We start from the raw sequence: 27725 nt of genomic DNA, 5'->3' as shown, positions 1-27725 counted from the left end.
CAGGAGCTTCCACCTGCAGCTAAAGTCACTTTAGAACACGTGTACATTGTCTGCAATTTTGTAAATTAAGCATTCTCTGTATTAATAATTTGTACTCTTTTGTTTCTTATATTGTTACTGGTGAACTGTTTGTGTTCCTTATTCCACATCAATATTCTTTATATGAATTGTGTTTAATTATTAAAATGTCTGATAATCAGTCCCATAATAAACCAACAGGACTGCTAAGCACTGCTGTGACTTTGGCTCTGCTCTGTCAGATTGTGTCTGTAAATCGTCTGACATGTCGGAGAGTTGATTTGTTATAAATAACGTTGAAATCCCAGCCGATGTCCTCCTGGCACAAGGCACTCACAGCAGGCTACTGCCCAGTGCTGCCAGGACAGAGTCGGACTCGACATGAGTGTTTATTTGAAACATAAGGTTAGAAGAAGGATGGAAGAAAAACACAAAAAGAAAATCAATAAAACAATGAAGCATCAAGTTATCTAAAATGACTGAATAGGAAAAGCCGACATGAGAATTTATCATCACAACGATGTTATTAAGTTAGGGTCTTGATGCTTTAAATGAATTCTTAGTTGTATTTTATTAATGTTAAGCAATGCTTTAACTATCTGCTGAACATTCTTATTTTTTGACATTAATCAATTTGATTCAGTTTATCTTAATTCCTGATTATTACATATTAACGTGTATTGTAGTGAAATGCCATTACAGACGTCACGGCGACTGTCACACTTAACGTTCCTTTTCTCTCGGGTTTCTGCAGATTGCACTGAATGTCTTCACTTTTCAGCCCTGCTGTTTCTCGCTGTTCTTATTTATGCTCATATAAATACACGTACTCGTCGACATACGACCTATGCAAGTTACGACTGTTCGACTTTACGACGCGTATGACTGTTTCCCCCGCCAGCTGTTGGCAGCGCCAGTTTCCCGCACTCTCAAGTCTCGCTACGCAGCAGTAAAAATATACGCAGCAGTGTTGCCCCACGTGTGTTTGTGTCTTGTTGTTTTGGCAATTTTCGATAATAATATAACCCTAACATATAACCCTATAATATTAACACTAATAGCAGCTTTCTACTCAAAATGGCAAACTTGAGAAGCTGCCAGCATCAAACCCAGAAGCTCTTGATTGGGCAGTTCTTAGGATTGCACTAAGCAAGCAGTCGCATCAACTGCTTACCGCAACCTGCTTTCTTTTTTCTTCTTGGATAAAAGCGCACTTGTTCTGTTATACTTGTACTTGTGAAAGTGTTTTTGATATTTGGACTTCAGGCTTCACACCAGTCATTCTCAGTCACACACACCACTCACATCCACATCCACAGTTATCCCAGTCTCGTTCGTGCACAAGTTTTATATACAATCATCACATTCAAATGTTAACAGTTCCCACACACAACTGCTGACTCCCATTCAAGAGCTTCTGGGTTCGATGCTAGCAGCTTCTCGAGTTTACCGCTTTGAGTAGAGAGCTGATGTTATTGTTAATATTATACAATAAAAACATACATTTGATTTACGTCTGTAACAACCGCTGTAAATTTATAGTGCTTGTCAAAGTTAGCGTTCACACTCGCCCCGATATGACACTGCTCTTTTCAAATAAAGACGCGCTATAACAGATGTGAACTCAGATCAGAGAAAACAGAAGCCCTCCCCGCAAGAAATGTCGACTCACAGTGTATGAATGGCGTATGGAAGAAGTGTGTTAAGCGTTATGTAAATACTTTTGCTGGATTTAACAGTGAACAAGAACTTGATGAGATTCGTGAAGAAATAGTGAAACTGTCAAAAGACCTTTCATTGGAATGTGAAATGGAAGATGTCGAGGAGTTGCTAGACCGGGAATCAGGTGAACTTATAAATGAAGAGCTGATAGAATTGGAAGAAGAAAGAGTGGCGGAAGAAGAAACAAGAGAATTGGAGTAAGACGAAGAGGAGGAGGTGCCACAAAGAATGTTCACCACAAAGGGATTGTCAGAAGATTTATCTCTACTGAATAAACTCCTCGCTCATTTTGAAAAAATGGACCCAAATATTGAACGATTTGCGAGGATTGAACGGATGGCACGCAACACATTTCGTCCTTATTGCGAAATTTATGAAGAGAAAAAAAAACAAACAATTCAGACGAAGCTCACTATGTTTATGAAAAGAGCAACTCCTCCCATCACCCCGTCCGCAGCCGCGCCTGATCTGATGAAGGCGATATCGACAACCCGCAGCCAAGCACCAGTGGTGCCAGGAATTAAATGTACAGTACAGTATTTCTTGTTTTGTACGTTTCCACATATTAAACAAATTGTACTGTAGTATGCTGTGTTTGTCTTAGAAAGTAAAAAAAATGTTGATAAAATATTACTTTAAGATGATTACAATATTATTACCCAGTCTAATATTCTTACCTTAAATTAACATAGGCCGACTTACGTCCAGATCAACTTACAACCAGTCAGTCGGAACCAATCGCGGTCGTAAGTTGGCAAGTACCTGTATTGTGTTAGTTCACATTTATTCCTTTTGAGAGGCACATCACAAATTGTTATGGCTTTCCTTCTCTTGCATTTGTCAGATGGCTGCATGGTTGTTGTAGAACACAATGGCTCCTGCTATTTCATACACAGAAAGTGTTCGGCTATCTTGGTAAGTCATTTAAAAATGTAACAACACAATACAGAGGTGTGCGCTCAATAATGTGTTTTGATATTTTATTTCTTTGTAATGAATGGTTTAGTGAGAATTTGAACACAAGTGTCTTTAACACTAGAATTACCAGAGCCTACGAAAAAACTCGTAAATCCGTCCCACCTTAAATCGCGTCTTAAAGCCGTTTGCACATCTCCGCCAGAGTCCTTTGTCATCTAAATGTGCTGATAAACAAAGCTACTAGCAGCCAGCTATTCCATCCCCCCACCGACTTAGAATGAACTCCTAGCTCAAGCCTTGCCTTGATTTGATTATTTGGGATTGAAGTGGAGTTTTTACAGTGGAAATAATTTGAGCGTTATTTGGAATACACGCATTTTCATGTGTGTTCCGTTTCTACAGTATAGTAGTAGTCTGTGCAAACACATTTTTAAAACAGAAACGTTTTTTCATATTCTAATAGTAAATGACAAAATGTAGGCATAAACTATATAACGTATGAAGCCTGAAGTCCATATATCAAAGAAACACTTTCACAAAAGGTACAAATAAGAGAACACGTGCGCTTTTCTTCAAAAGTATAACTGCACAAAAAAAAAAAGCCGCGTTAGCATGCCACATTGACACTCTTACTACAACTGCCGCGGTGGCGTAATGGTATCAGCTCCTGACTGGGGACCAGAGGGTGGCGAGTTCGATCCTGCACGGCTCCACTTCGAGAAATGATCTGCTCTTATTCTTACAATTTTAGAATAACAACATAAATTTCATTTCAGTCTGTAACAGCCGGTGTAACTTATCATACTGGTAAAGGTTAGCTTTTTTTTTTTTTGTTTAATTCACTTTTCATTCTCGCAGTCGATGCATACTAACCCCCCCCCCCCCCCCCCCCTCCCAAAAAAGGGTTCTGACACATAAACGCTGGCGAAGCTGCCTTCCTTCGTATCTCACCGTCACTTGATTTTCTTTTTATTCAGTGTTATTGAGTGTTCCTGCCAGTCCCCACGTGTTGCTGTATGCTGTTTCTTTTGTACTCCAGGACATGCAGAGGAGAGAATGATTTCACATTATTTATGCTGTTTTCACATAAAGACTGCAGTATACTCGTGACTGCACTCTCGTACCAATGCACTTTTTCCATCACCTTTTCCTGTAAGAAGCAATGTACTCACTTCACTCTATGCTGTGGTTTCTATTACACACCTGAAAGAGACGATATATGTGAAAACTTCATCGCACTAATGCAATCTTATTTGAAAACGAACAGCGTCAGATCAGGTGTGAAAATTTTATGTGAGATACGAAGAAGGCAGCTTCGCCAGCGTTTATGTGTCAGAACCCTTTGGGGGGGGGGGGGGGTCGTTAGTATGCATCGACTGCGAGAATGAAAAGTGAATTAAACAAAAAAAAAAAAAAAAAAAGCTAACCTTTACCAGTATGATAAGTTACACCGGCTGTTACAGACTGAAATGAAATTTATGTTGTTATTCTAAAATTGTAAGAATAAGAGCAGATCATTTTTCAAAGTGGAGCCGTGCAGGACCGAACTCGCCACCCTCTGGTCCCCAGTCAGGAGCTGATACCATTATGCCACCGCGGCAGTTATAGTAAGAGTGTCAATGTGGCATGCTAACGCGGCATTTTTTTTTTTGTGCAGTTATACTTTTGAAGAAAAGCGCACGTGTTCTCTTATTTGTACCTTTTGTGAAAGTGTTTCTTTGATATATGGACTTCAGGCTTCATACGTTATATAGTTTATGCCTACATTTTGTCATTTACTATTAGAATATGAAAAACGTTTCTGTTTTAAAAATGTGTTTGCACAGACTAGTACTATACTGTAGAAACGGAACACACATGAAATGTGTGTATTCCAAATAACGCTCGAATTATTTCTACTGTAAAACTCCACTTCAATCCCAAATAATCAAATCAAGGCAAGGCATGAGCTAGGAGTTCATTTTAAGTCGGTGGGGGGATGGAATAGCTGGCTGCTAGTAGCTTGTGTTTATCAGCACATTTAGATGACAAAAATCTCTGGCGGAGATGTGCAAACGGCTTTAAGACGCGATTTAAGGTGGGACGGATTTACGAGTTTTTTCATAGGCTCTGGTAATTCTAGTGTTAAGTGATCATGAACAAAGGCCTGGGGCCTCATGTATAAATGGTGCGTATGTACAAAAATGCTGCGTACGCCTGATTCCACACTTAACTTGGTCTAAAGCCACACACATTCTCATGCCAGCACACCCCCTTGCGTACTCACTTTTCCAGTTGGTTTTCCAAACTGGCGGCACCCAGCGTCAAAGCAGTGCTACTGTTCCAGAGGCATAATTCTGGGAGGAGTCGGCGCATGCACGTGCGTTACATTTCACGCTGCCCAGGATTTATCTAGCGGAAGAACGTGGAAGTTGGCATACACACAGATTTCTACATCTGGATTTTTTTGTGCATAAGCACATTTCCACTTTTGTCTGTACACTTTGTTTTAGTGTGAATTCTACACATGGCGTTATATATGAGGCCCTTGATGTTTTATATCCGTGCATTTAGATAAATGTTAGCTTGTTAATTTCAACAAGTCAAAGTTCTTTGTGTCAAGTCGTGTCAGTAATCCCAGACAATGCTGTGACTGTCCACTCAGATCCTAAATTTGATTCAGCTCATCGTATTTCCTGATTGTGATGTCTGTTCAGATGAAATTCCATTATATAAACACACACAGCTGAAGTCATTTTGTGGTTGAATTCCTTGACTTTGCTCTCTGGTGTCAGTTCTCGTCTCAGGTTTCTGCAGTTCGCATTGAGCTTAATTTAATTTATACCCCTGATGGCTCTTCTTTTCCCCTAACCACAGGCTGACGAGTTGCAGGTTACACAATCTGCTCTACTGATGAAGTTGTTAAAGTGTCTCCCTTCAGAGAATTCAGTTTATTCACCAGATGCACTGATGTGGATGAGGAATTTGTCAAGGGTGATGTTCGAGTTGTCATTTACTGCACTCTCCACATGTACTAAAGTGATGCTCTTGACGTGTGTTCCAAATAATTCCAGAGACAAAATATTTTCATTTTAAACGTTTTAGTAAAATTTCAAAGTTAAACAGTTTACACAAAAATAGAGAAAAAAATTATATTAAAGAAAATGCAAATTCTTGTTTAAGAGAAATGTAGCTTAAGGCTTATATATCTTGTTTCATTTGTCTAAGTTTGGTCATACAGTTGTACTTGAGGCACATGAAGCAAGTTAAATATGGTCAGTAAAGTTTATGCCATCTCCTGTTTGAAAACATATCTAATAGTCCACGTTCTTTGTGTTCCTCATGGATGTGTGCTGATATGGTCTGTCAAAGTGACATTAGACACAGAGGGGCTGGGGTGTCCAGATTGGCCCTTACAAGCTTTAAAATGTTATCAGCTTAAAGTGTTAAAGTATTCATTCTGCCATCTGCTGGACTGAAGAGAAGAACCAGGAAGGAAGAGAAGCAGAACACACACAGCCATACAGCCATTAAGAGACAGACAAGCCTCACACATTATGACGAGTTCTGTCAGCTCGATCATGTTTGTATTTGGTTGTCCCCAAACTGGCAGGACGATATGCTCAGGCAGGCCATTTAGGAACAAATAGCAGACGACCTGCTCCACTATTTGGCGGGCACTGTTTTCATTTGCTCTTAGCTAATGTCCTGCCTTGGCTCATAGAGAGAATGTCTGTGAGTGGGTTGGCTGCACCGGGTCAAATCTCCACCATGTTATTATTCTCACTTGCTTGTCTGGCACCCCCACATTTAGCCAAGGGCTCTGCCTTGGTGGGGAGGGCGGCACTCTCCTCCGAGAGGCCATAAAGAGTCCCCTGGGTCTTCCCCGTCTGGACCAGCCCAATTCTGTGAGTCTTTTCCGCACCCTCCTCTTGGGATCTACTTTGTACAGTTAAAACCCTTGGGGACGGGGCTTGCACCCGGTCTTCCCAAAATGCAGCACACATCCTACCTCCAGCAACTCGATGACGGTACTCTGCCACCTGATTGTTAATGGATGTTGGTCCTTCCTGGATTTCTAGGGCCTGCTCCTGGGAGTTCTGGGAGCCAACCATCCTACCAACTATGTCAATGTCACACCAAGAAAGACAAAAAGAAGCCAAAAAAGGTTTGGGGTAGCCGCCCCATGTATTGTAGGTAGCTGTTGAAGCAAAGAAAAACAAATCTTTTGGAGGTCGAAGAGGAACTGTCTTTCATAATGCAAAATGGCGGTTTTATAGTGAGGCAGAGGAACTGACATCGACAGGGCTGGAACCAGGGGTGATGTCAACAGGGCCGGAACCGGAAGTGATGTCATCAGAGTCAGGTAGAATTTACTGTAATGGGTCTGCAGAGAAAAGGGGAAAAGGGTCAGAGCACTTCGCCACCCCCTGGTCTGGCGTGGAATTACTCTCCTTTAGGCCATTCAGCTGCCTCCCATGTGCACGTACGTGTGTGACAACTGTTTGAGTATTGCGTATCTCACCACACTTACCTTCAAAAAACGTCTGTTTATTAGAATCTGAAATAAACGGCACTGTAAATGTAGGAGACTCCTGCAGCTGATGTAACTCCTGCTTTATTTCTTTTTCTATTGTAAAATGATTATTCTGAGTTCCTTCATTTTGAGACAGAACTAATTATCTCATCATAGATTGTTAAGTAATGTGTAGAATTTTACCCAAAATCTGTAAAATTTAAACATCTCTTCATATTAGGAGTTACAGTCTGGAAAGACTTTCAGATTTCACCACTAAAAACTCCACAGCCGAGTTCTGAAGGAATTCTGTTCAGCTTTGGTCAGGCGTGTGGGGATTTGTTTAAGAGTCAAATCCTATAAGATACTTGATCCTTAATTACTTTAGTTTTGTATCATGATAGACTTTTCACTTCAATTTGATGTTTCCTATTCCTGCACTTTAATCCGCACTCCTTCTCACTAAGGCAGCAGATGACAGACGAGTGCAGACGGAGCAGTCGGCCTTCACTCCTCACACTGCTGGCTCACTGTTCTCTCTTTGCATGTGTGGCTTTTACTGTTCAGGACGGCAGAAGACTTTTATTATCCCAGAGGGAAATTTGTGAGCAGCAGGGATGTGTGAAACGTAGGACATTGTTAAATAGGGGCAAGAAAATAATAAAAGAGACCACACATGACAGTCATTGTGGTAATCAGCACTCACACCATAAGACTTCTACAAATCAGAATAACGATTTATGAACAATAATAACGAAGAGCACACAATAATAATTCAGAACTCCACAGGACTCCTGCAGCTACTAGAATTCAGAAGGCTGATAGCTCTGAGATAAAAGAGGACTTCAGTCTGGGGGTCTTCACCCTTGAGACCCTAAATCAGCATCTTGATGGTCACAAGTGACACTTTGGAGACAGAAGATGGCTGCTGTGTGACAGAATTGAATTGTCCTTCTTTGTCACTTGATTGTGATGGCGGTCAGTGACAGAAGGCCACTTTCACTGCTCATTTTAATGTTGTTAGTCACACAGACTCACATATCAACACTCATCCATCCGTTTTCTTAATTCACTTATTCAGGTCGTAGGGTGGCTGGGGTCAATCCCTAAAGCATCAAGCGAAAGGCAGGAACAATCCCAGGACAGGACGGCACTCCAATGCAGGCTGAATTCACACACACACACACACACACACGCACACAGACACACCCACACACACACCCAGACACACACACACCCACACACACACACACACACACACACACACACACATCCACAGACACACACACACACAGACACACAGTGACACACACACACACTTATTGTAAAGTAGACAGACCTTACTGAATACACAGACTGCCATCGTTGCCCGAGGTGTCCTGAGACCCCTTATCTTCAGTATCTATGAAGTTTCTAAACTGCTTTTATCTCAGGACACTTTTCAAGGGTGACTTTTCTTTGTCCCTTCTTCGATGTATGGCTTTGATAGACTCTACCGTGCACTGGACACAGAAATCTTTCAGCATGTCGATGTCGTGAGAAGTCAAGCAGAATGACCCCTTTGATTGGCTAACTCAGGCCCTCCCACCCGAGTACTACAGACATACAAGGCAGCCCGTCGATGTAGAAAGTCAGCCAGGTCAGCAAGTCACCGACTTCGGTGTTCATTGTCTTCTATATCACAGGCTGTATTTAGCCACCGGTCTAACAGCTGAGAGTGTGGTATGTGTGAGGGGACTGGGCGGTCTCGTGGCCTGGAACCCCTGCAGATTTTATTTTTTTCTCCAGCCTTCTGGAGTTTTTTTTTTGTTTTTTCTGTCCACCCTGGCCATCGGACCTTACTCCTTTCTATGTTAATTAATGTTGTCTTATTTTAATTTCTTATTTTGTCTTTTATTTTTCTTCTCTTCATTATGTAAAGCACTTTGAGCTACTTTTTGTATGAAAATGTGCTATATAAATAAATGTTGTTGTTGTTGTTGTTGTTGTTTGCACTGCTGTCAAATTCTTGTCTTCACATTGGACATAACATTCATCCAGCTAGAAAGAACAGCATCATAGTCTCTCAGACCTGCACCATCATCTGACTTTATTTTTGGCCACTTCATTGTTTTGTCGAGGTAAACATCGGCTATCTGTAGTTGGTACCTGACTATGCTTGACATGACGAAAGAGGTCTGACAAATTTCTTTAACAGAATCCACCAAGGAAAAAACATGCGTTCAGTACCCCTAGTGGACACTGGCAATACTGCGTCCTCCCATTTGACTTGCATGGGGCACTTGCTGCCTTCCAGAGTACTACGACCCCTCAATGCCTATAGTGTGTCCTGTCTGGATTATGGGGTCACCTATTCCTGCACATGGGAAGACCACGTGAAGCAGATTCGAGTCATCCTTCAGGCTCTGTGTGAAACCGTTGTCCGATTTAGAAACATGAGAACCCACTTAAGAAACCTGACAAACAAGAGCAGACTATTCAGTCCATCAGGCCCGTTTGTTTAGCTAATAGCTAAGCTGTCACACCATCTCTTCCAGACACTTCTTGAAGGTTGTCCAGGTTTCTGCTTCAACTCCATGTCTCAGTTGTTTTTCCCAGAGTCCCACAACTCTTTGAATAAGATTTTGCATACATAATAATAATAATAATAATATATTTTATTTATATAGCACCTTTCCCATGCTCAAGGCACTTACAGAATATAATAAAGAATGGCAGCGTATACAGTATATAGCATTGTACAAACCAGATAAATAAATAAAGAAGATTAAGACAGTGAATTCTGAAAAGAAACAGACAACATAACTGATGGTCTCGCACACACACACAGGTTACATTAGCATCTTGACAGAGAAGTAAACTGAGAGAAGGGTAATAAAGTCAAGTAGAGCTAAAAGACAAACTGAACAGATGAGTTTTGAGTTGTTTTTTAAAAGAATTCATGGAGTCAGCTGACCTGATTAATTTCGGTAGGTCACTCCAGAGTCTGGGCGCTATACAGCTGAAGGCCCTGCTGTCACCCATAGAGTGTAGATTAGTGAGGGGCACAACAAGATTACCAGAATCAGAGGACCTTAGTGGGTTGGCAGGCACATAGTGATGGAGAAGGTCACTGATGTAGTTTGGTGTGAGGTTATTTAAGGCTTTGTAAGTTATTAGTAGGATTTTATATTCGATTCTGTAGGACACAGGGAGCCAGTGAAGACAGAGCAGGATGGTGTGATGTGCTCGCTGCTGCTGGTTCGAGTAAGGACTCTTACAGCTGAGTTTTGAATAAGCTGGAGCTGTGATAGAAGATTAGAAGGGGCACCTGCCAGTGGGGAATTACAATAATCGATGCGGGATGTGATAAAAGCATGGACAAGTTTCTCAGCATTAGAGAAGGAGAGGAAGGAGCGAACACGGGATATGTGACAGAGGTGAAAGTAAGAAAGTTTCTTAATGTGATTTATGTGGGCGGAATAAGTGAGGGAGGAATCAAAAATGACACCAAGATTTTTTACAGTAGAGGCAGGTCTGATGAGATCACCGCCAAGATGGACTGGCAAGGAGCTCATTTTATTAAGTTGCATTTTAGTCGCAATTTGCAGGAGTTCAGTTTTATTGCAATTTAATTTTAAAGAGTTCTGCTCCATCCAGGTTTTAATTTCACTAAGGCAGATTGTGAGCTGAGAAAGCTCTGATGAAGTTCCACTTTCAACATTGAAATAGAGTTGAGTATCATCTGCATAAAAATGATAACCCAATCCATAACTACGGATAATATGGCCAAGGGGAAGCATATAAATACAGAAAAGCAGAGGACCGAGGACAGAGACCTGAGGAGCTCCTTGTGTGACTGGCGCTGAGCTGGATCTGCTGTTGCCAAGACTAACAAACTCTTATCAGTCAGATAGGACTTGAACCACTGGAGGGCAGTGCCAGAGATACCCAGCATGTTCTCCATTCTGGACAGTAGGACGTCATGTCTGACCTGAGTGTCAAATGCTGCACTGAGGTCTAACAGAATTAATATGCTGGTTTGTCCAGAGTCTGCTGCCATAAGCAAATCATTGGTTACCTGTAGCAGAGCAGTTTCACAGCTGTGCCGCGCCCTGAAACAGACTGAAAGGGTTCATCAAATTATTAGAGGTTAGGTAATTGGTGAGTTGGGAAGCTACAACACGCTCAAGAACTTTTGACAGGAAAGGTAAGTGGGAAATAGGCCGGAAATTGTTAAGATTGTCAGCATCAAGACCAGACTTTTTTAACATTGGGGTTACAGAAGCGATTTTAAAAGTGAGCAGCACAGAGCCAGTGTCAAGGGATGAGTGAATTATTGTTGTAACAGTCGGGGTTATGGCGTGAAGGCAGGATTTAAGTAGTGTGGTGGGGATGGGGTCCAGTACACAAGTTGTAGGCCTCATCTTACAAAGCAGGTTATTAACAAATGCAGAAGTGACCGGTGAGAACTTAGAGAAGGAGCTGGATGGAGTGGGGAAACAGGGAGAGATATAAACAGATTTATTTATTTATTTATAAAGCACTTTAAAAACAACCTCAAGGCTGACCAAAGTGCTGTACAAAGAAAAACAACACATAAACACATAAGAGCTGAAGACATTCTTAATAGAAAGTATAAATAGTATACAAATAGCCAACATATTATACAGGGTTAAAAGCCAGACAGTAAAAATGTGTTTTTAAAAAGGATTTAAAGGCAGCTAGCGAAGGAGCCTGCCCAACATGCAATGGCAAATTGTTCCAGAGTTTTGTTTTTCTAGATATAAACAGATGATGTATTTATGTTAGTTGAATTATTTAGATTGTTAATTTTGTTACGGAAAAAGTGGAGGAATTCCTCACAGACTTCAGTAGAAGAGGTAGTTGGACCAGATGCGGGTTCGAGTAGTTTATTAACTACAGAGAACAGAACCCTTGGGTATCGTGGCCACTTTCTATTATTCTGCCGTAATGGGTGTTCTTGGCAGCAGTTAGTGCTTCTCTGTAAGCTCTTTGGTGGTCAGAGAAAGCCTGGATGTGCACGGTGAGGCCAGTCTTATGTGACATTCTCTCAAGGCGTCGGCCAGATGCTTTCATAGATCGCAATTCTGAGTTATACCAAGGAGCTGAACGCTTAAAGGAAACCTCCTTATGTTTTAAAGGAGCTGTTTTATCTAATGCTGAATGAAGGGCTGAGTTATAGTGGTCAACAAAACTATCTAGTGTTGATGGAATAGGTGCAGACAGAAAAAGATCAGAAATGGATCCAGAAAGGATAGAGGGATGCACTTGTTTGTGAAAGTTTTTATTTGATATTTGTCAATTATTACTATAACATGAAAAGAGTTTCTGTTTTACTTAAGTGTTCAACATGTCTTGCGTTTCTCACATTTCCTTTCATCCTACATGTACACATATCGCTGTAGACACAGAGCACTCATGAAATGTATGTATTCCAAAAAACGAGATATTATTCACCCAATACAACTCCAGGCACCTCACACCCAGATAAACAGATGAGAGAACTTCCTCTGCGTCGGTGGTAGATGTGGTAGCAGGCTGCTTGCAGCTTGTGCTGACTGACAAATTTACAAAACAAAAGACGCTAATGGAGAGGTGTGAAGAAATTTAAGGTGGCCCGGGATTACGAGTTTTTTTGTAGGCTTCAGGTGTTCTGCTGTTAATCCACATAATGCAATTCATCCTGCTTTTTTATTTCATGAACCAGCTCAGTCCGTGTGCCAAGTCTGAACAAAACTGGTCCACTGGGAGGAGAATTGTTTAAAGCAGACAGATGAAGAGACAGATAGACATGGCTACTGCAGGAGTTGCTTTTCATGTTATATGTGAACAGATATCTTTAAAACAATCAAAGTAGTGAACATACAGTACTTGTTTGAGTCTGCACTGTGATGGATCGGTGTCCTGTTTCGTGTTGCTTTGTGCCTGTTGCTCTGAGGATAGTTTTATCTTGTAATAAGCATGAAAAGATCACCAGATTGATGCCGCTGTCACAAACTTGTGATCTGGAGACAACTTGAGGGCTCATCTAGTCACAATTCCACCCTGAGTCGAGTGTTGCCACTGTTAGCTAATGCTTCTCCTCTTGCTCCTATAGATCAGATGACCGCCAGTCCCCATGAAGCCATTTCCATGTTTCTGTCTCGTGGCCCCGGCTGTTCCATCTGTCTTCCTCTTAAGGGGCAGCACCTCCATTTTTATATGTCATCAGTCTGACTCCACTCTGAAAAGGCCTTCAAACCCTTTTGGCCTCTTATTTTAGCTTTGTCCAGCAAATATGCTGGGTTCACCTTCGAGGTACTCCACCATTTTCTAACCCTGCTGTGTTTTCATTACAGTAGCGTAGTCAGCAGGATTCTACTGGAAGATATCAGAACCAGTGGACCTGACTAGGTTGGCAGTTGCCCTGACGGCGGAGGTCCAGGCACTGCAGATACAGGTGGGGAACCCTCAATAACACGTGTTAACATTTGCAGTGCACCATCTATTGGAATGTGTCATTGTAATTCAGGTAGCAAGAAAGTGCACTGCCTTTGTCATTTCAATAGATGGTGCATCACGAACATTAACCTTACTTTTACGAATCCCATACCAAAGTTGTCATAACAGAGATATAGTAACCTGACAGAAACACAGACAAACACTTGATATGTTTCTGTTATATCCGTTTGGTTCAACCATCTGTTGTAAAGACAAATGTGATGCAGTTTATTACTACAAATGCATGTGAAGCACCATATGTTGAAATGACAGAGACATGGCAACCAAGTAGACACACAGACACAAAGACACACAGACTCATGTTCTTTTATTAAGGTAGATAAGCTGCCTGTCTGGCAGTCACTGTCAGTTGGCTATATTCAGTATTAACATTTATGGGATTTGTACAAGCAGCGTTAATGTCTGTTATATGCCATTTAATGGAATGATGAATGCAATGCATTTCACCACTAAACATGTTTACAAAGTGCCAACTGTTGGAATGACAGAGACATAGCAACTGGATGAAGAGAACACACAGAAATGTATCATTTTATTAAGGTGGATACAATGGCCTGGCCTGCTGTTTGGTCAACAGGAAAAATGTTGTATGCACCAGTGCCAATCTGTTAACCAACAGGTGAGGGGCCTCACATGAAGTTTGTATTAACAGACCACCAGTGTGTCACGTATGAACTCTTGTGTGGTGAGGACCACTTCACTGTCTGTGTCAATGAGAAGGTGATGACAACAACACGACACACAAACTCCTGTAAAGTCGTACGTCTGCCATCAGTGAGCAGCTGCTGCTAATTGTTAAATCAAAAGTGAACTCGTATGATGGAGATGGCGGTCCTCTCGTATTTTTATTGTATGGTTCAGAGTTTCTGTAAAAAACATCACTTGCTGTTACTCTAATGCAGTATGAATTTAATACAACTGTAATATTAATATAAAATAGTGAACCTAAGCATTAAAATACAATAGAAGATTGTTCTGGGGAAATCTTGACATCATTTCTATTGTTATTAAGAACTCTAATTGTCCTTATAGTGATGACGGCTAACAGACTCATGCAGTGCGGTGCTCCTCGGTGCTTCAAAACCGACAAGATACAACTTTGAAACAAAGTTACAAATCAGATAAACAGCAAATGTCCTCAAAATTAAAAAGCACATCAATTAGAGCTGCTGCATTGGAATTCTGAGAGTTTACCTGCCACTGCCACAGAGAAATGCATGTTGGGTGTTTGATGATTTAAGACAAGAAAGACGTCCAGAAAATCAGACAAAGACAATCAGCACAACATCAGACTGACAGAGAGCAACGGGGGGAATACTGTTTGGAATTTAATGTGAGGGTCCGGAAAAGACAAAAACACACAGCTGTTACTGTACACTGTATGTGTGTGTGTGCGTGTGTGTGTGTGTGTGTGAGGGCCTCTCATGAGCACAGGGTGGTCCAGCACACTCCATGGAGGAGTCAGAGGGGCTCTGAGCAGCACAGCACAGCATGGAGTGTCAGACCACCACTGGGCACAACCTCAGCTCATCTGAACCTGCTGATTTAATGTGCTGCTCGCTGTGATGAGGAAAGAAAGTCAAAGTGACTGAGAACAAAAAAACAAAAACAGCAGACAGAGGAGAAGAAGGAAACTGCAGAGAGCCAGCAGCTGGACCACTGTGGAGCTGTGAGGAGAGACCACCGCAGCCCTGAGCGGCTCCTGACAAACAAATATAATGAAGACATCTGAGATTTGATGAACTCATTAGTGAGTAAGAACTGAAATGAACAAACAAACATCCTGAGAGAATTTGTGAAGCAAACACAGCAGAGAGACGCCTCATGTGAATTACGTCAGCAGAGAGAATATGGCAGTCGCAGGGCCTCAGTGTATAAACATCTCAGTGTGCAGGCAGGACGGCTCAGTCAGGGACAGATATGGAGTTTAAACAACTGAGATTTGGTCATTGTTATCCTCACAGTAATGCATCTTGTTATAAACTGATTTTTGAAACTGAAATTTATGGACTTTATTACACTTTCTCGTGTCTTTTGCTTTTCTCGACGGTCTTTGGAAATCTTCTTGTCATTATTTCTATTTCTCATTTTGTTCAGCTGCACACGCCGACTAATCTTCTGATCCTTTCACTCGCAACGGCCGATTTCTTATCAGGTTTCTTTGTGATGCCCTTTTCTTTGGTTCTCCTGATTGAAACTTGCTGGTACTTTGCAGTAATTTATTGTTATTTATATCAGGCACTTGTAAATATTCTCAATACTGTACTTGTATATAATGTTGCTTTAATATCCATTGATCGCTACATTGCTGTCTGCCATCCTTTCTTTTACAGCTCAAAAATAACTTTAACTGTTGCAAAGGTCAGCATTGCTGTAGTGTGGCTGTTTGCAGTTTTAATTATAGTCATAGGTTTAAGTTTGAGTTATATTGATGTAGAGACATGTGAAGGAGTTTGTGCAGTATTCACTTATGATGAAATGATCATTTTTATTTTACTCATAACTGTTTTTATTCCTTATTCACTGATGATTGTTTTTTATATGAGAATATTTGTAGTTGCAAGAAGCCATTCAAGAGCCATCAACTGTATGATAGAAAAGAGGCAAACTGAGGAGTTGAGTGACAGTAAAATATCAAAACCGTCTGAAAGAAAAGCCGCAAAAACATTAGGAGTAGTCGTGGGGGCTTTTATTATCTGCTGGCTGCCTCTTTATGTGTACAATTTTTTTACTCATGGTAGTAACATGATCACATATCTCATCAGGAATGTCTTGGTGTTGGTCAGTGAAGTGAATTATGCAGTTAATCCAATTCTATATGCTTTTATGTATTCCTGGTTCAGAAAAGCACTGAAAATCATCCTGACTTGTAAAATATTTAGTTCAGCTTCTTCAGTGCTCAATTTACTGTAAATGTTAAAATAAAAAATTTAATTTTCTCAGCTTAGATGTTTAATATTATTTGCACATTATTCCTTTGCTCATTTTTCATAGTAGCAGTGCAATACTTGGACGTATTTCTTAACAATACAATCATTTCATATTCGCTGTATTGTTTTTGTTACAATTGTACTCTATTGGTGTATAACAACAACATTTATTTCTATAGCACATTTTCATAAAAAAAGTAGCTCAAAGTGCTTTACATAATGAAGAAAGGAAAAATAAAAGACAAAATAAGAAATTAAAATAAGACAACATTAGTTAACATAGAGAGGAGTAAGGTCCGATAGCCAGGGGGGACAGAAAAAACAAAAAAAAACTCCAGAAAGCTGGAGAAAAAAATAAAATCTGTAGGGGTTCCAGGCCATGAGACCACCCAGTCCCCTTTGGGCATTCTACCTAACATAAATGAAATAGTCCTCTTTGTAGTTTGGGTTTTTCACGGAGTCACTTGATGCTGATGGTCATACAGACTTCTGGCTTTTAATCCATCCATCATTGTTGGAACATCATGGTGCTTTGGGTAGATGGTGCTGGCGCAAGCGTGTGTAAAGTGTACGCTGTTTATGATTATTCTTTATTTCACCACAACTATTATCATAAATCTGATTCTTCTTATTTGAATATGTAATAAACAGAACTGAAAATGTAGGAGACTCCTGGCAATTCCCATAAATAATTTTTTATTTTTACATTGTAAAATGATTATTGCTATTTCCATTATTTTGGGAGGGAATTATTTTTCTGATCATAAATTAAGTAATGTGCTGAATTTTACCTAATAGCTGGAAATATAAAGATCTTTTAACATCTGGAGTTATAATTTACACAGACTTTAAGATTTCACAACTAAAAACTCAGTTGTGAAACACAGCTGAGCTCAGACGACGGCTGACATTCTGTTCAGCTTTGGTCAGGCGGGTGGGGATTTGCTTAAGAGTCAAATTCTACGAAATGTTCCTTTATTGTTTTACTTTTGTGTCAAACTAAACTCCTCATTTTATTGTGAAGTTAATGTTTCCTATTCCTGCACTTTAATCCGCACTCCTCCTCACTAAGGCAGCAGACAACAGACGAGTGCAGACGGAGCAGTCGGCCTTCACTCCTCACACTGCTGGCTCACTAAATGACACTGAGGTGACTGTGAGGAACTGAAATGGACGACTGAGAAGGTCAAATGAGGTTTGATGTCCACAATTAAACGTAGGATTTGCTCCTTTAGACTGACATTTGTTAATATTTGTGAAGTCTTATTAGGTGCATACAGAATACAATTAATACTTAAGAGAAGAGCATTGTGCTCAATTCTATAAAAACAGAGAAACTTAAACCTTTAATAAAGAAATCACATTTGTATGTCAGTAATTGCCTGCTTATCACCATATTTATTCCTTTTCACATCAGATTGTTCAGGTTTTCTTTCTTTCTCTTTCATTTGTCAAATGGCTGCTGGGTTGTTGTAGAGCACAATGGCTCAGAAAGTGTTCAGTTATCTTGGTAAGACTTTTACAAATCTAACGACACAATACAGAGGTGTGCGCTCATTCGTGTGTTTTGATATTTTATATCTTTGTAATGAATGCTTTAGTGAGGATTTGAACACAAGTGTCTTTAAGTGATCATTAACAAAGACCTGACACTTGATATCCGTGTGTTTAGATAAACCTCAGCTTGTTGATTTCAAACACGTGAAAGTTCTTTGTGTCAAGTCGTGTCACTAATCCCAGACAATGCTGTGACTGTCCACTCAGATCCTAAATTTGATTCAGCTCATCGAATTTCCTGATTGTGATGTCTGTTCAGGTGAAATGCCATTATATAAACACACACAGCTGAAGTCATTTTGTGTTAAATTCCTTGACTTTGCTCTCTGGTGTCAGTTCTCGTCTCAGGTTTCTCCTTTTTGCACTGAGTTTTATTTTATTTATTCCCTTGACGTCTCTTCTTTCCCCTAACCACAGGCTGACGAGTAGCAGGTTACACAATCCATTACACTGATGAAGTTGTTGAAGTGTCTCCCTTCCCAGAATTCTGTTTATTGTCCAGATGCACTAATGTGGACAAGTAATTTTTTTTGGATGTATTGATACAACACACAAGGAGATCACAAAATAAAAAAGACAAACATGACACATTGTAATTTGATTTTATTATGTTTTATATCATGTACTTGCTATCAAGGCCACAAGCGAACCGATGTTGGCAATAACTCCACCCAGGGAGGTCAGGCCTGATTTGCTCTCAGAACTTCAATGTCAATATCCACAAACATCAGCATCTTTTAAAAGAGAACAGTGGAATGACGATTTACTTAAGTTAACTGACAGTGTACCACCCACTCCATGCCACCAGAACCCTACTTTGTATTTTAAAATGATTTATTATGTCATTTGTCAGAACATGAGGGTGAGTTGAGGTCGTTGTTGCTGGTATCAAAATCTTACCGGTGGCAGGTTTGTGAGTTAGCACACACAAACCTCTTGGGTGGCCATGTTGGAACTGAGAAAACACTCGAATTGATAAAAGTTTGATTTTACTGTCAGGGAATTAATGAGGAGATCCGACGTGTTTGTGTTTCGTGTCTGGCATGTCAACTGAGACAGATTCCTAGAAAAGACCATGCTCCTCTTGTTCCATTCTTCTGATAGATATATGAACTTCTGAACGTATCAGGGTGGACATAGTAGATTCTCTCCGCCCAAGGACATAAATTGGATTATGCTATATGGTATCCAGAGGCTATCCCCTTAAAACAAGACAAGTCCAGAAGCATCGCATGGGCACTGGTAGGGGTCATCACGCATATCCCAAAGGAGGTCCTAACGGACCAAGGGAGGCCATTTACCTCAGAGATATTCAGGGAGGTTGCCAAATTGCTCCAAATCAAGCACCTTAAGACTTCAGTGTACCATTCTCAGCCTGATGGTCTAGTCAAACAGCTTAATAAGATGCACAAGCACATGCTTCTCAAGGTGGGTTTGTACCTCAATTTTCTGTGAGGGCTGTGCCCTTGGCTGACCTGACAAAGAAGAGGGCTCCTAACTAGGATCAGTTACTACCCCTCTTGCTATCTGCATACCAGGAAGTCCCACAAGCCTCTATAGTTTTTTTAACCTTATGCACTTTCATAAGGGCAAGAACCTCAGGGATTATTGGATATATTCAAAGATGGATGGAAAGGTGAGGTGCCCCCTTCCAAAAATATCTTCAAATATATTACAAAATTATGCAATATATTTGGTAAAATCAGACCAATACTAAGAGCTTATATGGAACATGCGCAATCAGCCCAAATCTATAACCATGGTAAGATGCTCCTAGTGTTTGCTCCCAGAGATCAGGTCAAGCTTCTCACACTTCCTATTCCAAATAATTGGTTCATTGGCAAGGGTGCTATGAAATTAAGGAAAGGAAGGGACTGGTTGGCTATTTGGTTAAACAACCCAAACAGTGACGAGCGTTCAAAGCAGATATCCTGTCCATCTGAGAAGCGGTTAATGAAAGTCCTGCTCGGACCTCTCTGCTTGAACATGACATCATAACTGACCCAGAAGTAGTTGTCTGAGAACGCACGTAAACACTCCAAGAAGCAAAATGTGCAGAAGTGAAACTTAAGGTCAAACAAATGCATGATCTAGGAGTGATTGAGGAAAGTTTTCCCTGGTGCAGTCCTATTGTATTGGTCCCAAAGGCCGATGGCAGTCAGCACTTTAGCAATGACTTACGTCAGCATGTTTCCTGTTTTGATGCATATCTGATGTTGTGAGTGCACAAACTCCTCAAGCAACTCAAAACAGCATGATATTTGACCACCCTTCATATGACAAAAGGGTATTGGCAAATTCCCTTAAAGGAATTCATCAAGGAAAAAAAAAAAATATTTAGCACCCTTAGTGGTCACTGGCAGTATCGAGTCCTCCCATTTGGGTTACACAGGACACCAGCCACCTTCTAATGTCTGGTGAACAGAGAGCTATGGCTCACAACTCTTATAGTGCTGCCTACTAGAATGACATGGAACACATGCAGCAGGGTTGAGGGGTGCTCCTCACTCTATATAACAGTGGCATTAAGATTATTTTGGATTAATTTATGCCAAATAATTGCACTATAGGGTGGCAGGTAGTAGAATTCAACCACAGTGTACCATAGTTAATACTGTACTCAACTGACCCTGTCCACAAACCAGGCGGCACGTACAAGCATTCCTGGCATTTGTGGGGTACTACTGCAGGTGTGTACCTCATTTTTCTTAGAGGGCCATGCCCTTGACAGACCTGACAAACAAGAGGGCTCCTAATATAGTGGTTTGGGGTGAAAAAATGGAAACAGGCCCTTACACCTGCACCTGTATTGTTGGATTTTTCTCTGCCTTTTATTGCCCAGGATGACATTTTGGACACAGGTCAGTGCCGTGTTGACCAAGAGTGTCGTTTGTGTAGAACACCCCATCGTGTTGCTGAGCCAGAAACTATTGGACCTTGAAACCAGGTATGCGGCTATGGAAAGGGAAGTATTGGTGAATAAGTGAGCTATTCTTCAACTGAGGTACTACCTGCATGGCCATGAATTCACTCTAGTCATCGACCATGCAACTTTATAGTGGATGGCGCTGCACAAATAGTCAAACAAACATGTCACTCGATGTTTCTTGGACCTTCGGTCATTTAAATTCAAAGTCCTAGATCGTCACTGTTCTCTCCATGTCAATGCTGATGTGCTTTCTCTGAGATATGGCCTCACGGTTTGGGCTACCTGACCCAACTGGTCTGGGCTGGGTGGGCCATGTCACACACATGCTTAGGAGACAACTTCAAGGCTCATATAAATGTAATTACACTCCCAACCAGGGGTTGGTGCTGTTGCCTAATGCTTTTTCTCTTACTCCCACTGCAGAAGCAGTCATTGACCGTTGTATCCTGAATAATGTCACGTCAAGTTCCCAACAACCTGAACCAACTTCTTCCTGCCCTGGCTGATGATATGTAAACACAGGCACTTGTCATTTGAGGGGACATCCTCTGAAAGTGTGGAGTATTTTTACAAGGAATTCACTTTAATTCTTTAAAAACTGCTAAAGAGACAACTTGTACTGTGTTAATGAAATACAGAAAAAATGTCTGCATGTGTATTGTGTGTGCAGTCTGTACAAAATATTTCACTGCAGCAACCCTATTAGATGGAATAGCACGAGGATTATAAAGATGATTCAAAATCAGTCAAGGGTGCTTTTAACAATAAGTAAAACTTATAAAACAATTATAAAAAATATTTTAAACAGTAATGACAGGAAGAGAGTTCTCATCCAAATGTAATTCCTTTGTTAAAGGTTTAAGTTCCGCTGTTTCTATAGAATTGTGCACAATGCTGTTCTTTGAAGTATTACATTTATTTGTTCTTTTCAGTTCCTAATTCTCTAATGAGTTCATCAAATCACAGATGTCTTCATTATATTTGTTTGTCCAGAGCCGCTCAGGGTCTTCAGTGGTCTCTCCTCACAGCTCCACAGTGGTCCAGCTGCTGGCTCTCTGCAGTTTGCTTCTTCTCCCTGTAACTGCTGTTTGTTTCTTTGTTTTTTATGGACAGTTTAACATTCTTTGAACATAACAGTGAGCAGCACATTAAATCAGTGGTTTAAAATGAGCTGAGGATGTGCCCAGTGGTGGTCTGACACTCCATCCTGTCCTGCACCCAGTGCTGCTCACAGCCAATTTACTGGCACTTTACAATTATTATTTAGACCAAAAGAAGCCATCATGAAGGTCTTGGTACATAACAGTATTAGACATATAAATGAAAGGCCTGTGTGTGTGTGTGTGTGTGTGTGTGTGTGTGTGTGTGGAGAAGTCCACTCCGCTTGCATCAACCACAGCCATGGGAGTTGGTGTGAAGATGTAGAAGCTTATACAAGTGTGACTTGCCCTTTGTAAGATGGCGCATGCCTGAACTTTTAACGTTTTTCAGCACTTGCATGCCCCTCACTTCTCACTCAACCCAAGCAGACAAACTCAGCTTTGTGCTACATGCATGTTGTACATTCACACAACGAGCTACCATACGTTTACCTGAGACCGGTTCCAGCCTGTCCGGCTCAATTTGTGCCACAGCTGCACTCGACTACACGTCCATCTCAGATAAGACACGACCTGCCCGGCCCAGTTAGCTGACGTCTCTGTAACTTCTCTAATATAATAAAACTGCTGTGGAGCCATTGGGTTGCTTTTTGTCCTGAAGACCACACACAGCTAGTATGAGTAATAAATTCATTTTTACCTAAATATTGCAGCTAAACTCAAGTGTTACCCTTTCTAATTCTGGATGAACCACAGGCCATGATATTAATTAACAAATGGAGGCCTTTATCAAACTGTTCACACATGTTCAGTATACAAGTTTCTTCTATAGCCTGTGAGTGTGTTGCCATGCACCTCAATAATGCGGTTATTCACAGATCCCTGGTCTGTAAAATGCCATGTAAATGCCAGGTTATCAGAGGTAGATTTATCAGTGAATTACCTGGTTAAGTAACCCTATAAACCGTTAAACGGGTAACACTTAAGGATTTTCTAGTTTGCACAAGTCCACTGCACTCTGTCAGCCTGCGAGTGTCTTTACAGTAATCCCTCCTCCATCGCGGGGGTTGCGTTCCAGAACCCCCCCACGAAAGATGAAAATCTGCGAAGTAGAAACTATATGTTTATATGGTTATTTTTATATTGTCATGCTTGGGTCACAGATTTGCGCAGAAACACAGGAGGTTGTAGAGAGACATGAACTTAATTCAAACACTGCAAACAAACATTTGTCTCTTTTTCAAAAGTTTAAACTGTGCTCCATGACAAGACAGAGATGACAGTTCCGTCTCACAATTAAAAGAATGCAAACATATCTTCCTCTTCAAAGGAGTGCGCGTCAGGAGCAGATCATTTCAGAGAGATAGAGAAAAGCAAACAAATCAATAGGGCTGTTTGGCTTTTAAGTATGCGAAGCACCGCGGCACAAAGCTGTTGAAGGCGGCAGCTCACACCCCCTCCATCAGGAGCAGAGAAAGAGAGAGAGAGAGAGAGAGAGAGAGAGAAAATCAAACAATCGAAAATCAATATGTGACCTTCGAGCTTTTAAGTATGCGAAGCACCGTGCAGCATGTCGCTTTACGAAGCAGCTGCACAGAAGGGAGCAACGTGAACATAATCTTTCAGCATTTTTAGACGAGCGTCCGTATCGTCTAGGTGTGCGAACAGCCCCCCTGCTCAATCCCCCTACGTCAGGATCAGAGAATGTCAGCGCAAGAGAGAGAGAGAGAAAAGTAAGTTGGGTAGCTTCTCACCCATCTGCCAATAGCGTCCCTTGAATGAAATCAACTGGGCAAACCAAGTGAGGAACCATGTACCAGAAATTAAAAGACCCATTGTCCGCAGAAATCCACGAACCAGCAAAAAATCCGCGATATATATTTAAATATGCTTACATATAAAATCCGCGATAGAGTGAAGCCGCGAAAGGCGAAGCGTGATATAGCGAGGGATTACTGTACTTCGCACACACGCATCCCTCCCAGTTATTATTATTATTATTATTAGATAGATAGATAGATAGATAGATAGATAGATAGATAGATACTTTATTAATCCCAATGGGAAATTCACATTCTTCAGCAGCAGCATACTGATACAATAAATAATATTAAAATAAAGAATGATAATAATACAGGTGAAAAAAACAGATTACCCAGCAGCACTGGGTGTAATGCAAGAAGCACACGTGCCGGTATGACGCCCCTTTAATAAAAATAATAATTTGCATTTATAGAAAGCCTTTCACAAACCCAAAGTCGCTTTACATACAGTAAAAAAAAAATTTACACAACAGACAAAAGAAGAGGAAAGTTTACAGTTGAGATTTAAAAGTAAAGAAAGAGGAGCAAACTCAGAGAGACTGAGGAAGAGAGTTCCAGAGTTGAAGGGCCATAACACTGAAGGAGCTGCCTGCCCTCCCAGGGTGGAGAGTCTGGTGTGTGGGACAGTAAGGAGATTGGTGCTCGAGGACCTGAGAGAGTGACAAGGAGTGTAAGGAGCTGAGTGAGGTAGAGGAGGGCAAGGTTATGTAGGGCCTTGAAGGTGAGAAGACGAATCTTGAATTTAATCCTTGATGGCACTGATAACCAGTGAAGCTGGGAGAGAACAGGGGGGATGTGAGCAAAACGCTTTGTGTGGCTGCCGAGTTCTGCATGCACTGTAGCCTCTGTGTAGATTTATGGAGGCCGATGAAGAGGGAATTGCAGTAATCAATACGAGACTTTATGAAACAATGAACCAGAGTTTGAGCCTCATTAAAGGACAGAAATGGACGGAGGCGGGCAATGTGACAGAGATGATAGAATGAAATTTAGGAAAGAGACCTAATGTGTAGCTCAAAGTTAAGTGAGGAATCAAACAAAACACCAAGATATCTGACAACAGGAGCAGGTTTGACAAGTGGACCATCAACAGAAACAGAGAAGTTGGATGCCTTAGAAAGTTGGGAGTTTGGGCCGACCAGTAACACTTCCGTTTTATTGGCATTAAGTTTGAGAAAGTTATTTTCAATCCATAGCTTGAGATCAGTGATGCAGTCAGTGAGTGTGCTAGGAGGTGAATCTGTAGGGGAGTCTGTACTAACATATGCAGGGCTCAGTCACACAGCCAAGGAGAACACATTCATAAAGTGTCCCTTTGTTTAAATATATTTAAGAAACACAAGGAGATGATCACAGGCTTCTGTTTCTGTGGCTGATGATGGTGTTGAACTCTTTTTAGCTCAGTTTGACATTGGAGAGCTTTGAGAACTCCAGATTACTTACACGTGATTTTTAATAATGCAGGTTCCTCGCCTTATCCTGGTTACATGTGGCCTTGTAAACACACCTGCACTTACAGGACTTCTTACACACCTCTTGTAAAACACACACCCTGCTTTCCAGTTTATTACACAATAAAGACCTTTCAAGCTTCATCAGTACACTTCAGACTTGAATGAAAGTTCACAATTAATGTCAGGAGGAGTAGTAAGAATTACATTATTGTAAGGAATTAGTATCACCTTCCACAATGTCTCCCTTCGTAAGAATTAGATTAAAAATGTACAGTTTAAGTAATGAGGTTCATTGAAGTCGATGATGTAGTTGTAGAACTTCTGTCTCTGATGAAGCCTGAGGCACAAGTGCTGTTCTTCCAGTGGCTTTGAAATACGAATATAAAACGTATAAAGGGTCCAATCAACACAATAATGACTAAAACAGGCAAGAATGCCCTTAAAAATACTTCACAGCATGTCCTAAATGAAGATGTCGGCCATTCTGCTCGTTCTTTTTGAAAGCCTGCAGCCCCTTGTGCTACGTTTGGTGTACAGGGGGCCATGTCTGTAAATATTGTGAGGGGATATCAGGTACAACACTGAGAACAAACCCCTTGATGGAAAAACAACATGTCATGCAGTTTTGGAGGACCACAGTCATCGGGGTGGACCAGTGAACAGTTAGATGAGCAACAACATGGCCAATATAACAAGAAGCCCACCACTCAGGATAGCATCTCTGCCAGTGGGCACAGTCATTTATACAGCTGTGAATGCCTGCAGTTCATTCTTTTTGGGTTTAGCCCACCATGACAGCTGTGAGTTATTCAGACCCCACACATTGGACTGTGTTTCCTCAAGGATACGGTGAAAGGCCTGTGGTGTTTTCACAAAGTCTTTAACGTGAACTTGACGCAGCTGAGTTTACACACCCAGTCTTAATACACGACAGTATACTGATGAGCTACAGTGATGTGCTCTCAACACACAAGCTGTCATCATATAAAGTTACATTGTGACAAACAAAAGTGGGACACCTGGGTCAAGTCCTGTGTGGAAACATGAGAGCCAGGAGTGTATCACTGCCATTCAGAACACCTCAGTCAGTAACTCACCAATGGAGGTGTCACCCCCTGATGGCATGGCCAGTACTCTAAGTGGACTCCACCTCACACTTTACACAGCTGACTGATCTGCTTCACGCATGATGAATAATTTAAGGCGTAAACACGCATGTCACTACCTGATTGGTACTCCACATGGATTTACACCCCACAAGGGGTACATTAAGTGACCATAATGAGAATATTATGGAAAGACTTGCTTGTTCTGCATGTATTCATTGTAGTAACAGAGATGGACCCCCAAGTCATCACAGATCCTGTGGGGATGCAAACATTAACTTCCTGTACTCTGAAATGGCACACTGCTGGTTGAGCTTCTAAGTACCATCACAGAACAAGACAGCGACCAAGTCTACAGCTCTAGTTCCTATGCGCTCACAGAGTTCCTGTTTTTGGCGCACTGATTGGCTGTGCCAAGCAGCGGTGACATGGGACTGGCACGTTCTATTGTTCGAAGTTCTGCTCCAGGCAGCTGGTAACTCTTTTTTCTTTCCGGTCTATCAGTGCAGATGCTTTGCAAATACTATCTTATTATGTAGACAGGGTATAAAAAACTGGCCAAGTAACTATGGGCCAGTAAACTTATCATGCATCATAGGAAAGTTCATGCTAGGAATTACTAAGGAGAAGCTTAAGCAGCACATGGCAAGAGCAGGACTTTTACTGAAAAATCAGTATTGGTTCAGTCGACGGTGGTCATGTCTTACTAATATGCTGGAATTCTTTGAGGAAGAAACAAAAAGATATAATCAGACCTGTTGAAATGATGTTACTTATTCAGTCTTCATAAAGCATTTGATAAGGTACCACATGAGACATCGGGTATCAAACTACAGGAAGTGGGAGTTCACGATGTGGGGTGTAGATGGCTGCTGATCTGTCTAAAACACAGGAAGAGTGTAAATGAACAAATGAACAAGCCTTCTCCTACCCGAGTAGGTTCTACGGTCGCGTTGTAGCGCCTCCCTCTTACTATGGATAAGGAGCCCGCCACACAGAAAAAACTCCTATTCTTAGGAAAAGTAATTATATTATTGAAGGAACTCGACAGAACCTGAGCACCTATTTGAAGTCCCCAGAAGGAGTTGTTTAAGAATTTATACAAAAAAAAAAAAATAATCACCCCAACAAGTATTTTAAAAAACAAAAGAATATTTATAAATCAAATA

The 27725-nt window shown here is 41.1% G+C and overlaps 1 protein-coding gene across 3 annotated transcripts in view; it reads left to right on the top strand.

Annotated features, from left to right (window-relative positions):
• LOC127527249 (trace amine-associated receptor 1-like) overlaps positions 1-27725 on the top strand; it is a 112721-nt gene that overhangs the window by 62756 nt on the left and 22240 nt on the right. The window contains exon 2 of one of the 3 annotated variants that reach the window (XM_051925355.1): positions 15813-16018. The exons of the other annotated variants lie outside the window; for them this stretch is intronic. Coding sequence (XP_051781315.1) covers positions 15813-16018 — 206 coding nt within the window. The remainder of the gene's footprint in view (positions 1-15812; positions 16019-27725) is intronic. 3 annotated transcript variants of the gene reach the window in all.

The sequence above is a fragment of the Erpetoichthys calabaricus genome, chromosome 3 (assembly GCF_900747795.2).
Source record: "Erpetoichthys calabaricus chromosome 3, fErpCal1.3, whole genome shotgun sequence".
Classification (NCBI taxonomy): Eukaryota; Metazoa; Chordata; class Cladistia; order Polypteriformes; family Polypteridae; genus Erpetoichthys; species Erpetoichthys calabaricus.
This window is presented reverse-complemented; position numbering and strand designations above follow the sequence as displayed.